Here is an 18,691-nt window from a genome sequence, read left to right as displayed (position 1 = left end):
TATCTTATAATCCATTGAGCTTTTGTAGGCTACTGAATTTTGCTTTCTTTTTTTATTTCTTTTTTGCTTTTGTAGTTGGGTAAACGTGTGTCTTGACAGAAAATATGATGTTTCATATAGGCTATCATACAGACCTTGTTTACCTCCACTCGCCAAACCTTCTGCGCGATTTTAGCAGAGCTACTTCAGCTGAAGAACGGCATAATCAGCAGCGACTCATTTGAGATAGTAGACTCTTCACAAGGGTGATGCCGCTTCATCCAATCCCCTGAGTTCAGAACGTGGGAGGTGCCCACCTCATGCCACTGCGAGCTCAGAGGCTATGTCGATATGATGAATTCACCACCGGCACCGGATAGTACAATGCTTCCTTAATATTGCCTTGGATTGGTTTACATTGCGGTAGTTATTAAGTGCCGTGTCCCAACTGAGAGATTCGGTCCATTATATCTCTCGCGCTTGGACAACCCAGAAGGGTCTCTTCCGCTTGAATGATCGGTTCAGTGAGAGCTTCGCCAAGACACTGCTCCCGTGCACAGTGCCAGCATTGCTCCAAGGAGGGGAGTCCAACTGATGTATAGTAAGTGCGTCTTCACTTTATGTCGTGGGGCGCTCCATGTTTCGAATCTCCCTTCACTTTGCCTGCTTATGACCAACGTCGTTTACGCGAGAGAGACGGGTGTTGTGAGTATGTCACTGCACGTTTGAAATGTTTTTTGTTTGCTAAAGACACTATCTCACTTTCTCCAGAAAGGGCAACCTATTTATAGCGCTTAAAAATGTCCTGATACCCCACGATTCACAACGGACAACCTGCCACGAAGCCACAAAAGCATACTATATCACACAATTCTACCAATTATTATTATTATTATATATATTTTTATCATTATTCTATTTGTTGTTGTTGTTGTTGTTGTTGTTATTACTGTTATTATTATACCTGCTGTTGCTGGATGTTATCGAGTTGTGTATCGTGGATCTTAGTAACCTGCCTTATAGCCTACGTTGAATACAGGGGAAAGTGGATGGCTACTCATGCATCTACAAACTGTCAACCATGAAGCTGTCTCTATAGCATTTAATTGAAAGTCTCTCAGAACCATTTATTGGCGACGAATAACTTGAATTTTAAGTTGTCTTTTTTTGTAACAGTCGCTCAAGGCTGCCACATTCGGAACATTTGGCATGGTTAAAGGAGAGCTGGTTTACTTAGAGGCTGAGTGAAATTAATCTATGATCTTATTTGCCCTCGTCCATGACACCGTTTGAAAAGTGTCTCGGTTAAAGTAGGAGACAGTACGGCGATCGACTCAGATCAGTGCAGATGTTCCCTAATCTTGACTCTCACGCGTCAAAACATAATCCGCCTGGATTTCATGATTATAGCTGACCACTAACTGTGAGGATATCCAATGTAGGAATGAATGCTAGTACAGTGCAGTGCAGCGGTAATTCAAGCACCTTCTACAGAGCTACCAACTGGTTTTTGTGTTGAACATGTTCTGCTCGTTTTATTCTTCACTGTTCGTCCTCCCATATAGGAAGGAGTTTGCGATATTTTAGGGTAGCATACCTCAAACTCTATTTGACCAGTGAGATGGGTTTGGCTAATGCCAATTTCTGTCCCGGTGCCACAGTCGCTTCAGTAGTCTGTGCAACTCTTAATCTTTTTCTGAATGATTCAAAGTGTTCAAAGTTGAAAGGACACTGTGAGCTGTTTCACCGGAGTGGCACCTTTGTAATGTTTACTACAGACACCTCAAATGACCTATGTTTGCTAAAAGCACTTTTATGTTTGAGTGGGCACTTGTACTTGTGTACATTTCTGATTGGAAAGACCTGCTTATGCACCCAAAAGAAGATCTTGTGTGGTTTTGCCAGGAGAGCTAGAGAGGAGAAATGGATTAAAAACAGTGCTTGCAGAATGAAGAGTAATTGCATTAAATATCGTTATGCCTCCATAATTCATTGTCAGATCAGGGTTCATGTAACTATTTAACACCAGTGTGACTTGGAAGTCTCGGTGATAACTGTGTGGTGAACCATATGCGGTGGTGACCTCTGGGTATGTTTGTGGAGACACGGATGGCAGTTGTCACGCAAACACAGCAAACCAAGGAATGGGAGGAGTGGGGGGGAATCCATGGCTGATGGTAAGTGTGCTGCAACCTAGCAGTCTGTCAGAAGTGATGTAGTGCAAAAGTGACATTAAAAAGGTTCTGGGCTAGTTACATTTAGAGACATGTCATAAAAATTTCATTGGATGGGTTCTGCTGGTAGACGTTTTGAGAAAATGTGGCATCAGGGGCATTTCACTTTCACTTTTTTTCTTCCACCTCAAACTCTGTCGAAGAAACATGTGAAAGAAATATGTTTGGAGAGGGAGAAATCTCCAAATAATTTCGCACCCATTTGCATCAGTTGTAGGCTGTATGACAGCTGAAGGGAAATAAATGAAGTTTTTCTTGTGTGCTGTTGCACCATGGCAGACCTTATTACGCTGACAGTAAAACTCCATCGTTTCTTTCAGCCCAGAAACACTCCCTGCGTGGTGACAGAAAAAATCCGCTAGCTGCAGCTTTTATCTGCTGGAGCAGCGGCAGGCGTGGCAGGGATAGAGCGGAATGATTTATCAGTGAAATTTTATCACTGCCTCAGACTTTTTGAAAACTGGTATCATTATTGTAAAACAAAAGAACACTCTTTGTGCTGTATCCATTATAATACTCCCCAAAAAAGTCTCAAAGAGCATAAGTTGTCCTTTTTTCCCAAAGACATACAGTAGTACATAACAGGTTGTTCCATAAGTGGCATAACATCCTCCTTGTCTTCAAATGTTGTCCCAGTCATCCTTCACATCAAATCCTGTTTGTTCTCTGCAAGTTAGCATTTTTTTTTAGGTTAGCTGTTGCCTAAAGAAACTCCTCGTTGCCCTCTTTGTCATATTCATGTATATGAGCCCTGGTCAGACCTTAATGGACTTGTTTGGTGTGGTGTATGGTCTGTAGGCACTGATCTTTGGAGTCTGGTGGAGTTTGCAGTTCGCACGTTAAAGTATCTCACCGAAAGACTAGCTGAGTAAAGTACAGCGAGGCCAGCAAATAAAGACAAATGCTCCGTGTCAACCCTCAGCACAACAGCTACCGTCTCGGATTTTTTCAGAGCACTCCTCTGTTTGAAAGGATACGGCAGCGTACAAGTCTCCAAAACAGCATTGTGTGTCAGGGGACTGCATCATAGTCCTCAGACTGAAGTAGTCTCCGTCTCTCGGTTTTCTAAGCCTCATTTGACGTAAGACACCTGCCCCAAAAGAGTCATTTCATGTCTGTTTTTTCATGGGAAAACAGGGCCGAAAGATGACTTAGTTTAGCTTTATTGTTTTTCTTTTCAGAGTTGTTACTGGTGGTATATAATTTAAATCATGGCACTTGGAAATCAAGTAAGTCATGTTCCATTACTCCAAGTGCATATTGTCATGTCCAGGACCAACAATTTTACTAATTGACTAAATCAGTAGTCAATTAGTATTGTCATATTGTCATGTCCAGGACCAACAATTTTACGAATTTAACTAAATCACATATCTGTGTTTGTGGCAGGCACACAGTCCAGTGCAACATTGGTACTAGTAAGACACACTATGCAGAAATGAGATGGTTGAGAAGATTGGTTTGGAGAGCTGTACATTTGGAATGATATTTTTACCATTTCTGCTTTAGAGAGAGCACAGGTAGCACTGAGTAAAACAGCATGCCGTGTTACTCCACTCATAAACATGGAATAGCTGGCAGCATCAGTCAAAACCCATGTGTTTTTGTGCTAGACAAGCCCTCTTAAGCTGTGGAAAGGCATTGTGGTAGCTCACCATAGTTGAGCGCCATTGAGCTCGAATGCCAGTGGGATCAAGTGCTGTTAAAGTGCCTCACCAGAGGAAGCTTGCTTTTTATAATGCCTCACTTGTCGCTCATAGATGGAATGTAGTTTGCTACATTTCAATATGTATAAATTTAGATTTGTTGCATTTGTAGTGTATGTTTTTAAAGGATAGAAATGAGTAAAGTAGAAGATAGAAAAGTTCTGTAAGTATCTGTGCATTGAGCGTGTGGCCAAAACATGATGTTCCTATACAAAGTAAACAAGCAAACAAAAAAACAGCTGGTTTTACAGTAAACACAACTCCTACTCCACTTCTAGCTGTGATTTTAGGAGATCCATACACATTTTTCATGTGCTTTGTGTGCGTGCGTGCGTTTGTGTGTGTGTGTGTGTGTGTGTGTGTGTGTGTAGGTGTGTGTGTGTGTGTGTGTGCGGGCGTTTGTGTGTGTGTGTGTGTGTGTGTGTGTGTGTGTGTATGTGTGTGTGTGTGTGTGTGTGCGTGCATGCGTGTTTGTTTTTGCGCCTGTGATAAGTATGTCTCTGTGTGATAAGTGACCTTCAGTATAAGTAGCAATAACAACAGGTTCCAGCCTACAATCTTAGGTTTTTGTGTTACTGTATATTATGAAAAGACACAGTATGAAGACTTCCTAATGAACATTTCCACAAAGTTGTTTTGAAGGGATTATTACAGAAATCATGCACTAGTTCAAGATTCAACATTACTTTATTGTTACATCTCATTATACGAGAGTACTATTCTTTGAGTTTTAGTGCTGACAGCAGGGAGAGTTTTTATGAAGTGTATAGCCTAACCATGTGGCCTGTGATTGGACAGTTATCAAGACACAGGCAGGCAATACACAGTTAAAGGCATCCTATGCAAGATTCAAAGTCATTTTGATGGTAAACTAACTTGCAATAGTCACACGCCTTCCGTCAATTAACATTATTCTGCCGGGAATGTAAGAGATTTAAAACATTTTGGGTGTGAACAGGAAGGTATACATGTCAGTGCTGGGTCTTATATGTTGCCATGTCAGTGCTGAAAAACTCAGGCTTCAGAAAGTAAATGTCCTACCATATTTTGGTTCTACCTGTTCCCATAACACAGATGTCACTACCTGGCTGCATCCTACCTGCGTGAAGAGTTGTGCTAATTAGCATCAGCTGATTTAGTGAATGGAACAATTATGTGGGAGGTCCTTTACTTTCTCCACCTCTGCCTGCAGTAGTGGCTTATCAGGAGAAGGTATAATAGTCAAATATTAATTCAATGCTAGCAATATGTTTTGAATATGATATTGCAATTACAGTTTTGAATATTATGAACTTCTTTTGCAGTGTTTTGAGATGGCAAATGGACTGCATTTTATATAGTGCTTTTCTACTCGTAAGATAATTAATTATGACTGGTAATTAAATCAACATTGCCATTGTTACATTGGGGCTCTTAAGAGATGTGAAAACATTGTTATGGAAAATACTTTTCTTTTAGTTATTATGTTTCTCTGTTATATCTATAATAAATACTCTAGCTGGTAGCTAGCGAGATGGACAATAAGGAAAATTACTTTCCCTCATGCCTTAACCTGTCCCCAGTTGCATAACAGTAGGGACATACTGGCAATGGAAGAACATGTTATTTATAGAACATATCATATCATAAAATGTTGCCTCTATTTCTGCATTATTACATCAGTGTCTACAATTCCATACATACGATTCAAGGGAACTATTCTAAACCGCCATGCTCAACTGTACCCAACATTATACCATTCTATCAGGGGGCTATACATAATGAAGCTGTGAAAAAAAGCACACAAGACAATTTATTAACCTGTGGAGGCTTACAGATCTTAGGGACTGTTAACTTTAGTTGAAACTCTATGGAAATGAGCTTATAAACGAGAGCATTCAACACGAACAAAAAGAGGGTCAGCTTTGCAGTAGATTGTATTTGTCCCTCAGTTTTACAGTCCATTAAATTACACAATGAGACACCAATTCTGGTTTCCTTTCTAGCACTTTGTTGTATCACAAGGGGGGATTATCTTGTTTTGCAATTGTTTGTGAATGGTTATGATGTTGTCTGACAAAACATAACACCATTAACATAACCACAGTTCAGAAGAAGCATTTCATAATTGACATGAATGCCCTAATGCTCTTTAACCAAATATGTCTTTCCATATTAGCCTCATTAGGGGAAAGTTAATTCCTGGGAGATTCTCTTGTTTTCTTTCTGTGTTTGGTTGAGATTAGCAAGAAATTTCAATTTATATGGAATGGCAAGGGTTATAGGGTATATATCGAGGAGTTTCTCAACTCTACGTGTACAGTCTAGAGATATCCTGTTGCGTTTTGAAAGATTAATAAATGTCTCATCCTCAAAGCTTGAATACTGCATGCAAATGGACGAATAAGCTTGTCTCAGTGCCTCTTTAAGAGATGAAAGGACCAATGCTTCCTCTGTTGTGCAAACAACAGTTATTCACATTGTCTTTACATGATTGACATTTTTCTTTCGGACTTAATTAGCAATCGCTTTTGTTAGCTCCCTAAAGTGATGCATGCTTGATGTGTTATTGTCACACAGTATCTTATATAATCATGATTTGATTATTTGTTGAGTCCATTAGATATTTCTTCTTTGTTTTTCATAGCTTATAGGCTAGACATGTTTTTATGTCAGCAAACAAAATCTTACATTCATTTATTTACATACATCATCTACATACATTTATTTAATGGAGAATTTTGTTTGTTTGGGTTCAGGTACTGTAAAGAATGTTCTCCCTATAAAATGAACCATTGGCCTTAATGTCATAAGCAACCATTTTTACCATTTGAGGTCCACAAAGATAATAACCTATATACAGCCATATTTTTCTGATGTCATTCTACGGTTGCTGAGTGACATTCGAATGAGATGACGGTCATATTCAAATTTTCAGTGGTCTCTTAATTTTGATTATGACCGTCAACTCATTCGAATGTCACTCAGCAACCGTAGGATGACATCAGAAAAATGTGCAGTGGTCTCTTAATTTTTTCCAGAGCTGTAACAAGGTTTAAGAAAATTTAACTTTATTGTCTTTAGGTAGAAAATGAACTGGGTATAGTCATTGCAGCTTATGCTTCTTATCATTATACCTGATTATGTCTGTTTTTGTTTTTGGTTAAGGATCTAGAGGTGGGGTAAGAAGACGTATTATGTATGCCTAGCCTACAGTGAATGAACATATGATTTCACACAGTCTGTTTTCAGACTAAGTTCATTTAATTAGTGTTTAAACATGCAGTAAGAATACATCTAAAGAACTACATGAGTATCAGTGAAGTGACTCACAGCAACCTGCAAGATTGGGGATGCATGAATCATCAGACTATTTTCCATACATAACATGGTACCTAATATGGTGGACTTCATAATATCCTTTGATGTGTAAAAAAAGCTTATTTGCTTAATTGAAAAACAAACTGGATATAGAATTGCACTAAATCTGATGAACATTGAGCTGGTAGTCATGCTATTTACTTGATACTATTTAGAAACAGAAGGCCAGAAGGCTATATAATGGTAGACAGACTAGCTCACTACTTAGTTGCAACTCTCTCAGTCCCTAGCTAAAGACATGTTGTGTTGTATGGCAGTGTGCTAATATCAGATACTGTAGTCTATTTAATGACCGCACAAATGCCACATGGACAGTTTCGCTCACGAAGGCAGCATTTACAAATAATCGGCTTCAAAAAAAAAGAAAGAAAGACAACAAATTGATTCTGAACCTCATGTTGACCTCCCACTAATGTTGAGGGTATCTTGTGACCCTAGCGAAAGTGTTGCAGAATTGCGGGACCTCATTACATGAGGCTGAATTACCTTGTGTTGTTGAAGTTGTGCAGCTGATGCTGGATTTGAACACAAGTAATGCATTCAGTGCCCATGAAATCCCTGCACAAAGCATGGTTTAAAAGGGTGATGGTGTTAGAAGAAAGGATTTAGTGGTATCAGTGTCTGTGGATGGTTGTAGAGCCATGTGGCATATAGTGCAGCTCCAATATCCACGTCATGCTAACCTCCAAGACAAGGAGATTTGTGTGAAACATTATGTAGTCAACTGTTTAAGGTGCCTTCTATTTTTTTATTTTTTTTTACAAACTCACATTTTCTTTTAATTTTTACTTTTAATTTACCTTTCCCAAATCTTGAAAGAGCATTTGTCAAGAATGTTCAAATTTAGACACTGATTTTTCACTATTCAGTCTGACAATGGCATGTCATATTTATCCTCAGGAGTTGTCAAGGAACAGTTGCAATCTCCCTCTCTCTCTCTTTTTCCCAAGGCAGTGCATCCATTCCCACAAAACTTCAGTGTCTAAACCCCACACCAACACTGGGCAAGTCGCTGAGCTCCACATGGTCACATTCGTTGCTGTACTGGAGAGTTGATTGTATGTGTCGTGGTTATATAACATATCAAAGTAAAGTGACATGCTGTCCCTAAACTGTGCGTAATGGACTTAAAAAACACATGGTGCTTCACCCATGAAGGTTACATTAAGCACAAAGTGTTTTGTAGCGGAAATAGAAGGGGACTGTTGGATGCTCGAGCTTTCTATGTCATAAGCAAAGTGCATATTCGAGGTCATTACCATTTCATTTGCCACTGTCCTTGCGGTCACTTCAAATAGGAGGTAGTTTGTGTTTTGCTCTCTGATTCGTAACTATGATAAAGTCTTTGCTTTGACAATAGCTTTAGCTAGACACTCTAGCTTTTTATTTGATTGGTGTGTATTTTTAATTAGAGAGCCCAAGTGCAGTGATTTTTTTTTTTTAGTTTTTTTTGTGAGGCCTGACACATTTGTTGTGTGGTGTGCAATCTGCTTGGGCCTTCATCCCACTTCCATTTGTTTTACAGGAGACCTAATAAGCAGGGGATGTGGCAGCCTCCATACTTTCCCATGTAATTCACTTTTATGCTGGGGCGCAGCCTTACCTCCAAATGAAAGGCTAAAACAGAGCTCTAGATTCCTTTGATGAAGCGCCTGTGGCTCTGCTCTAAATGTGCTACGCGCCCTTTGACCCTTTTCAGGAAATTGAATGGCTCATGCACTGTAGAAAAACACTCTGTTGTATTTTTAGTGCTTCAGTTTATGAAGTATTGTAGTGCCTTGTCATTATTACTGTACGGAGTTTTAGCCTGGGTTATTAGCACGTTTGGAAAAGGCCAATCTTGTAATGTGGCTTCTTTCCTTTTATTTTTCTCCTGTGCCCCTCAACTTATGAATAATAAGTTGAATAACAACTCTGAGATCATTTTAATCATTTGCCTCCATTAATCTTTTTTCATGTTTGTTTCTGCAATTGACAAAAGACACTATTCAGGATTGTAATGTCTGTATTGCTGATGGCAGAAAATAATTATGCCATTTTATGACATTTCGAGAATCTTACAAATCACTTCACCTACTTTTACAGTTACGCATATGTGTCTGCATTCATGTTGTGCATAGAAGCATATAACATTCTGCAGCGACCCTCATGTTCATAAACAGATATGAGACAAACTGGATGAAAAATGGATTCTGTGCAGGCAATAAGGCCACATCCTGCACTGCATCCTATGATTGGACTGGTCAAAATCAGTACAACTCTTGTGTTTTTAGCTTATCAGCTCAGGCTTGTTTGTGTTTGGCTTCTGTGAGAGACTCCTCAGATGAAATTCACTGCAAGGCCAGTAATCTGTTTGGTGGGCAAAGGTGTAGTGGAGATTCTTGTGACCAATGAAAGTGATTATCTTGCCTGTAAACATGGTAAGCCAGAAGCCCCCAATTGCTGAATCACTGGTTGGCTCAGAGTGGAGATTAATGCATGGCTGGTGATTGAAGGCAGATAAGATATTAAATGTGTTCAGCTCAGACAAATCCAGGATGGGGAAGTCTTGACTTCTCAGAAAAGGAGACTCGTTGTCTTCACTATAGGTCAGCTATGCCTTGTCATTGTTTACAAAAAAAATCTGTAAGGGTTCCTTTAAGGAGAACTGGACTGAATTTCACGCTTCAGAATGGTTCAAATGAAAGAGCTGTAAGCCTGTGTTGTCTGTGCTTCCCCTAAATACCAAGTTAAATTAATCAGATTTTCAGAGTTATAATCACGTTTGATCACAACGATTTCACTTGGGCAGATATGTTTTTATGTATTCAATATCAGATATTGTATGAGTTAAACTTATTCCATGCATTGGATGCTGGTGGTATATTACTCTGGAAAAAGGCAGCAAAAAGAGTATTTTAATGCCTCTCCTTTGATCTGATGATAGAGATTAGCTGTTATCGCGATGCCATTCAGACAGGGAAACTTTGACGAGTGCTTTTAGCAGCAGTAGAGCACTCCGTTGCCACTTACCAATCTACTGCTATTATGGTGTGGGAATAATAATAATAATAAGTAATAATGATAGTAATATTTTGAGACTGCTCTCACTCCCCCAGTCTTAAGAAAAAAAGGTCATCAGTTAAAACAGTGCAACTTTTCTTTGAAGTGTGAACATGATGCAGTTTAAAATCTAGGCTGCTAAATGCCAGGGGCTGTTCGGTTTATTTACAATGCTGTTTACTCAGATATGTGTGGCTTGTAATGATTTTAAAAAGATTTGCAGAAATTACAACTGCTGATATAAAGAAATATTTGCATAAAGTTGCACTTCAGTCAGGTTACCTTAACTCTTATGTTTACTAACCATACAAAGTAGATGAAAATGGTGCACATGATTTTAAGAGAAGAGTTGAATTATCAATTTCGTCATGCAATGTCATCATATTTTCAAATCTGACCATTACTGTCAACTGAACATCATGTCCTTTATTCCTTTATTTTAATTGCTGCAGTATCTGTGTCTTGGCAGTATCCGACCCACTATATTTTATAAACAAACTACCGGTAAGTGGCATAGCTTAACATGGAAGTCATAGAAATACAAAGACATGCCATCTTTGTGTTTATGATTTCCATGTTAAGCTATTCCATGTTAAGCATTTGTAAATTCTAAAGCTAAAACTCACTGTTCATCTTCATCAAAAGTGTTACTAACTCAATTTGTATGAAGTATATAAAGAATGCTACTCTGTAGAGCTCCAAGGAAGCTGGCTGAAGCTTTGTGAAGCATTTAGGCAAGTGACTCATGATCTGTTGTCTGTGTTACTGTCTCTTACTGTTAAATTGACCTAAGAAGTCAGACTGCCATTGGCACTGGTTGTCCTCACACTGACGATGTCATTTCCCTGTGTCTGTTGGAGGGAATAACCCGCAGCTACTTGCACTTCAAACTACACTGACTCGTGTGCTTTACCCAAACTCATGGCATATTTAACCAAAAACAATTAAATTAGAATATATGGTGCCATCTTCTAATGTACAGTATGTTAATTTAAAGTGTCACAAAGGGATCTGTTCATTGTTCATATTTCTATGTTTCTATGCTAGATACCTGCAACAGCTACTCTCCCCGAACCTTAAAACTTTTTTCACTCTGTGTTCTGATTCCATGATGTAGTAGTGGAATAGAACGCATGGTCACATGGTCACATGGTCACAATGTTTGTTGGTGAGATTGCTGTATCCTGATATGTTGCAGAGTGTGTAGTAGAGTTGTGCCGAGAAGAGTTTATTTAAAATAACATTTTTAAGCAATTCTAATAACTAAGGTGTGATGACATGAGTTAAATATGGCCAACTACATCAGCGTAGCCTAATAAATGAGCCGTCAAACATGTCAGTTATAGCATCAGTCTGAGATATTGACATGGCAATATCATCCACTGACTAATTATGCTGGAGAATTAATTCAGAACATGCAAGCTCAATTAGAAGTGCAGTGGTGTGTGTCTGCACACGTGTGCCAATGCATTGTTAAAACACTGTGAAGAATGATGTGCCCACTGGCATTTTTAGTAGTAGATTGTTGCTTCACTGAAAGCCGGTATCTCACTCTAGCACATATTGTTAAATCTAACGCAGTGATATGTATCTGAATCTGAATCTACAGGAATTTAAATGTGTGTTGTCTGTGTTCTGCAAAAGATGTTCAGTAAGCATGAACATCTACAGATACAGTATAATGGTGAGATATGACTTAATGGACTGACCCTTGCTCTCTGTATACTTTCGGTTTGTCTAGTATTTAGAAATACTTCACAACACTCAGCATCATAACAGTAGTATGCTGTACCCTATCATTAAGGGCAACAGATATGTGTGTGTTTATGAACTGAGACCTTTGGTTCTGGATTGACCTTTGCTGATTGTGCTGAAACAGACCTCTTTTCTTAGGTAGTAGCACATGTTGTAGGGAAGGCATCGTAAGGCGGGGAAAAGTTTGATTTGAAACGTTCAAAAAGGATTTTTGGGTCACTACATCGAAGGGGGGGTTTCATCGTTAATGAAAACATTATTATTATTATTATTATTATTATTATTATTATTAATATTATTATTATTATTATCTTCCATAGGACCCAAGGTGTATTGCATCGCCCATGGTTATAGGACATTTCAAATGGCCCCGTGATATCCTTGTGATTATTTATCATACTGAGGTGACCTTTTTTAGTGCAGTCTCATATAAGACATACAGTATAGGCTTCTCATATAGGCTTCAGTGGGATATTTTACAGAATAAAGACTCATTTTCAAATGCCACATCTGCTGTCCACGGATTAAAGGATTGATTTGTGAGCATATATGTGAAGTGAACCTGTCAAACATCAATATAAAGAGTGGCGGTATCTAACACCCTTACAACAATCCTAATTTATATCCCTCTCTCTTTCCTTCCCAACAGAGTGAAGACCGGATCGAGTGCATAACAGGATTCCATACGTTTGTGATTGAATGTGAGTCTACTTTGACCCCACAAAACTGAAGATGATGTTGCTATGGAAACTGCTGGTGCTGCAGTCATTGATGGGGTGCCTTGCAGGTAAAGCATCTTATTAAGAACTTTTGACGCACGCATTCCAGGCTCGCTTTGTGTAGTTTGTGTCCTTATTCATATGTATTTAGGGCAGGTTGCAGGTATGAAAGGTAGGGTTTAAACAGGAGAAAACTGAAATACACAAGCCACAGGCAAACACTCGGTGCTTATATTTTCCCATTACGATACAAATAATGAGGTTGTGCAATTTATTTAATAAAAAAGGTGTTTGTTAAAGTAAATAATTGGATCTTAGGGGTGGCTTTCTGAAATGCTTGACTGCTGTTAGGTTAATCATTTTGAATATAAATGAGGAGATTGAAAAGTGAGATATGAAAGTAAGATGAAAAATAATAACTTGAATGCATTGATTGAAAAAAGTGTGAGATTTAATCAAGAAAGAAAAAAACCTAAATGACCTTCGTTCTCTGGCAAGCTAATATACACATTAACAACTTATCAGCTGAGTTTATTATAGAGTGTTGGATGGCTAAATTAAACAATGAATTGTTTCATATTTTGAAATGGTTTTTCACCCATCTTTTCCGAGAACGTATTATCCTATTCATTCATACAGTAGTAGAAATGTACTATACCCTGCCCAGCACTGCCCACTATTTTGCTCAGTACTTGAAGAGAAGAACAGACACTAACAAAACTTAAAGAGGTCAGGGGTCATTTGATATTTTTACTGATCAGCGTTCAAGGACCTCTTGCTAAGTGGTGAGCATTTTAGGGTTGCCCCGCAGCCTCATTGTTAACTCTGGTGTGTGTGTCCCATAGTTCCTACAGTACTCCCAACAGACATGTCAGCATGCCCACAAGTTTACATTATTCAACAAGGAATCCCCTGTACAGTCATTGTTCTTCATTTGTTAAAGTAATGAAAAAACACAGTTTGTTTATGTTGTTGCTTCAACAAGATGAGAGTAAAAACGTCTCACCAGGCCTCTTGTGAACACAGCACACAGTGGCCGGCTCTAAGCACACACACACGGCCATTAGCGAGCATAGAGAGAGCAAATAGCGACTCGTGGGAAGTGCACAAAGGCTCCCTTTCTCTGTCTTTAAGCGTCTTTGAAAGGAAACGCAGGGAGGCTGAGCCTCTAATTAATATACAGCAGAGTGACTAGAGGATAGGGGTCTGGTGGAACAAAACAACAACAAAAAAATCTTATCTCAGATTTTAAGAATCGTTGTTGCTGCCTGTACAGTAGAGTTGAATGCTGTCTTTATTAAACTATTCTCTATACCCGCCGGCCCATTTTCATTGATCATGATTTGATGAGGAGGTTTCATTTGTCTTACTTAAAAAACGGCAGGGTCACATTAGTGCAATAATTGAAATGGTCTCAGGGGTTTAATCAAAGACTGTGTCCATATCTGGATTGTTAAAGAGGAGGCAGATGCTGATCATTGCAGACCTCCCTCCAGTGTCCAGCAAAAGACAACCTCCACAATCTACAACCTTTTCAAACTTAAAATAAGAGATAATATAATTAAAGACATGTATCCCCCTTTGGTTGGTCTATTACCAAGAGAGTATTAATTTTCACGAGATTAGATTCTAATGTAACATCACTGGCAAGTTTTACGGGGAGGATTATGCCTGGTCTTGCACCAAATTTCATGTTGAATGAGGATTCTCCATTATAGTCTAATTCAACCCAGAAGGAGGTGTTATCAGTCCTTGTTAAGCCCCAGTCACACAAAGTAAATTAAATCTGTACTGAAAGTCAAACACACTTCAGTTTTATGAACATGTCTGCTTTTGTGCACACTGTATTGAAAAACTTGAACAAAATCACAGTGTAATTCAATTGTGCTTCTGTCCTCACTCTCTATTTTTGGATAGGGGCGTTATCAGTCACAATGTATAAATGTTGCTATTTGTCCATTCATCCTGTTCTGTGACTTCGTTACGTAAGCGCCGTGTCCTCTGCGGCCGTATCCTCTGCGGCCGTATCCCTAGTCTCTGTAAAGTGCCGCTCGTTAACAATCGCTAAGGCTGAGCGCTGGCGCTGGAGCTGAAAGGAAAGGTCGTGCAACCTGCCGAACGCCAGAGAAAAGGAAGGTTAGCCCCCTTGAAAAGGGAGGGATTCACGGGGAGAGGCGAGGCGACTGTAATGATCCCTGTCCTCTAGCAGGCTTGTTCTTTTGTTCTGGCGCAGCACAGTGACAGGCTAGCCTCCTGTTCTCCCCGCACGTCACTCTAACCCTCCCTGTTAGCGGCTGATTACCTCAGAGCCACACTTCCCCCGGACACACACTGAATGCTAATTTCTCTTTTTTTTCCTTCTTCTTCTTCTTCTTCTTCTTCCCTCTCTTTCTTTCTTTCCTGCATGCTGCCTGAACCTCATCTTTCTCAGCGTGCCTTGCTAAGATTATTCTCTCTTCTCTATTATCCCTCTCTTTCTATCTCTCTTTCTATCTGTCTCTCACTTTCTTTCTTTATTTCCTCTCTCTTTCTCTCTTCCTTTGCTCTCTCTCTCTCTCTCTTCTTTCCCTCCTTCCTTCCTTCTCTCCTCTGGCTGCTCCTCTTGCAGGTCTACGTAGAGCACATTAATGCAGGCCCCTCTTGCTTATGCAGTCAGCCCCTCTCTCAGCAGACATATTTTCTTGTTCTTTCTTCCTCCTATTTGAAAGTCGTTTGATTTACACACCTGAGACACTGCCTCCGGAGGAAAAAAATCAGATCTCTCTCTTGATAGGTTTTACATTACACAAAGAAACGAACAAACCCTTCTAGAAGTCTCTGGACAAAAGGAAAAAAAAAATAAGAAAATCACGAGCGGCCCAGATTAGGGCATCAGAGGCAATGGAAAGGTTTACGCCGGCTAAATGGTGAAAAGCTTTGCATGTCAACGTGCGGTGTGAGCCCAGAGAGAGGTGACCTTGGAGAGCCGAGACGTTCGCATTTCCCTCAGAGCTCAGCTCCACCTGTAGAGTGCCAAGCGGCGAGACCAGATTGTCTGTCCCCCGCATAAAGGCGCTCTTGACATTTAGACAGCAGGCTCGTTTCCAGGGCAAGAAAATTAATCAGCGTCTGTCTTTGTTTATGTTTGTGTCTGCCTCTGCCCTCCTTGAACGATACTCCTTGATCACTTCTTTCCCCCTTTCTTTTACAGTTGCAAAATAACCAAAAAAGGAAAAGGGTAAAAGCAAAGATGTGGGCACCCTGCATAGTACTGGGCAACACTCCCTTTGGGTAGTATCACAGCTCGCAAATGCTTTTTGTACACAGCTAAAAGTCTTCTGTTAGCTAAGAGTTTAAGCTAAGAGTTTCTGTGAGAGATTTCATCCATTTTTCCTTGTAAAAAACGTTTAGATCTGTCATTCTTGCACCATCTTGCATGCACTGCTCTTGTGAGGTCTATGCACTGAGGGGTAGATGTACTAACATCTACATGCACAAGTAGTTACAGAGTCAAACGGTATGGCCAACCAACACCAAAACCCAGTTATTACATGCCCCCAAACAAGTGGAGTTTGCGATTACTTTGAGATTAGTCCCTCGGACGTATCTCCACGTTATTCTAATGCAACGCTGCTGTGAAGCAGGGCATTTTGTGCGCTTTGTCTTTTTGTTTATCTCTTTCTAACTGCTGCCAGGTGACAAAGTAAAGCAGCGGGGGTCTCCGGTAGTCATTTTTTGACCTGTGTTATTCATGGCTCGCAAAGCCAAGCTAAGCTCAGTGGGTAGTCGCAAACAATGCATTTCCATCAAGCCGTTTTGTCTTCAGCAAGGTTTTTACGATCCAAAAACAAGTGCTGTCCTGTGATTGAGTCTAGGAGCAAAAAAAAAACACACCTAAAAAAACCCACTCTGTTAGCCTCTGTTGTGGCTTCCAAATAGCTAGGATGGCACCAGGGTTTGGCATTTGGTGGTCTTCTTTTCCAATGTGTTTCTAAGAGAGACACAATACCAAGCATTCTGTTTTTGTGACTGCCACTGATACATAACCACACCAGCATGTCAAATCTGGTCTTTTCTGATCTCTGTATCATTTCTAGTGTCGTTGTCTTGTCTGTATTCATCTGTAGTAGAAATCTTAAATGCTATGTGTCAGGGAGCTCAGAAAGGGCACATACCGTATTTCTATTCAAATCATTGCCTCTAACTTTTGTGTGGTGTATATACATATCTTACAGAGTTGCTGTATGCATAGTTTAGCTGATATTTGTTCTTGCTTTAGGATTGGGGACTTTATGTAGCTTTGCATAATGACAACAAGCAAGTATGCTTCTTTTGTAGATGTACTGTAGGAACAGGATAATACAAAAGATTACATGCAGAAAAGTATTTTTGGTTTTGGCAGTGGTGGTTAGTTTGGGGTTGCAAAAAAGAAAATAAATCGTCTGTCCATTATAGCCAAAAGTAATTTGAAGTGGGATGCCTTTTTAAAGTGGCCCTGAAATTGTCCTCCAGTGTGGCTATCAGGCAGCAAGGCCCTCTTAGTATCTCTCTCTCTGTCTCTCTCTCTCTCTCTCTCTCTCTCTCTCTCTCTCTCTCTCTCTCTCTCTCTCTCTCTCTCTCTCTTACTCTCTCTCTCTCTTTTCTCTCTCTCTCTCTCTCTCTCTCTCTCTCTGTCTTTCTCTCACACTCTCTCTCACACACACACACATACACACATACATGCATACTAGGAGTGATTGATTCCATTATTAAAGGGACAGCCCTACAGGGTGTGGTCTGTGGACATGCTAGAGCAGGCTGCAGAATCCCCCATCCTCAGGGAAGACCAGTTAGAGGAGATAGAGTCTGAGTTAGCTGGAGGATTCCATGCAAAAAACACTTCTCACACTCAACACCATGCAAATCTCTGTTGCCCTGAAACACCCAGAGGAAGTATTAAAGTATTAAACTTTCTTTTTCTCATGGCTCTTTCAGTTTTTACATAGTTCAGGGCAACAGTCTTTAGAAACACACTTTAACTCTAGTCTTCAGCACTGAATACTTACTGACCGAAGCAAAGTTTTTGTCCTGCCTTTACCTTCTTTGCTTTTGAGTCTAAACAGATTTTGTTTTTTAAAAGAACGTTGGATCAGAAGCAGTGAAGTGAAATTGCAGGGCAGCATGGTTATTCTCAGTGCAGTAGCAACAGATCAAGTATTATTGTGTGTCATTTTCTGTCCAGACACAGCCAAGCAGAGGCAGCGTTTTATCCCTGTCCTTACCATCCGTAACTTCATAACACAAATAGATTTATCTCTTTGGTGAAGATGTCTGCGGGTCAGGAATCAGTGCGGACATGGTTCGACACAGTGTCCGTTCTCTCAGTGACCTGTGACAGAAGAAGTATTTACTCTATTCCACCTCCTGTCTGAAGGTTCTCTGAGTCATCGCAACCCCCTCACCCACTACCCCACCCACCCGCATTTGGCCTGGTTTTTCCCCATGTGTGCTTAAGAGTGGGGAAATGGGTTATATCAGTGGTTAATGCATTCCATATAAGCTGCGAGTATCTCATCTCCACAAGATGAATATAGTCGTGTCTCGGCAAGGTACGCTCGTTCGCGTGGGAGAGCCGAGCTTATTCTAATAGCTCCTTTGAAGCATAAAAGATGGGAGCGGCCTTCGTCTGTGCCTTGACCTTGAACCAAATTATATTGTGTTCTGCACTGTCCATTTCTCTAGATGCACGCCTACATCACAGAGCAATGAAGAATGTGCCATCCTCACGGTTCAAATTTGTCCCACGAGGACGAAATAAAGAAATAAATCTTCAAGTTAAGAGCTCATGCCCAAGAAGCAAACTTTAGATACAAAGGCGCCAAAGCCTTTCAAGAGGTACACACTCAAAGTGTTACTGGCAAAGCAAAGGTCTGTTATA

The 18,691-nt window shown here is 40.0% G+C and overlaps 1 protein-coding gene across 2 annotated transcripts in view; it reads left to right on the top strand.

Moving 5' to 3' along the window:
- The first annotated feature begins 289 nt into the window (after positions 1-289).
- The window catches only part of cntn4 (contactin 4), a 101,179-nt gene continuing 82,777 nt past the window's right edge, over positions 290-18,691 (top strand). The window contains exons 1-2 of one of the 2 annotated variants that reach the window (XM_042089683.1): positions 290-580; positions 12,726-12,863. In XM_042089683.1, coding sequence (XP_041945617.1) covers positions 12,809-12,863 — 55 coding nt within the window. In that variant the 5' untranslated portion in view covers positions 290-580; positions 12,726-12,808. The other variant, XM_042089684.1, reaches the window with a different exon arrangement.

The sequence above is a fragment of the Alosa sapidissima genome, chromosome 4, assembly GCF_018492685.1.
Source record: "Alosa sapidissima isolate fAloSap1 chromosome 4, fAloSap1.pri, whole genome shotgun sequence".
NCBI classification, from domain to species: Eukaryota; Metazoa; Chordata; class Actinopteri; order Clupeiformes; family Clupeidae; genus Alosa; species Alosa sapidissima.
This window is presented reverse-complemented; position numbering and strand designations above follow the sequence as displayed.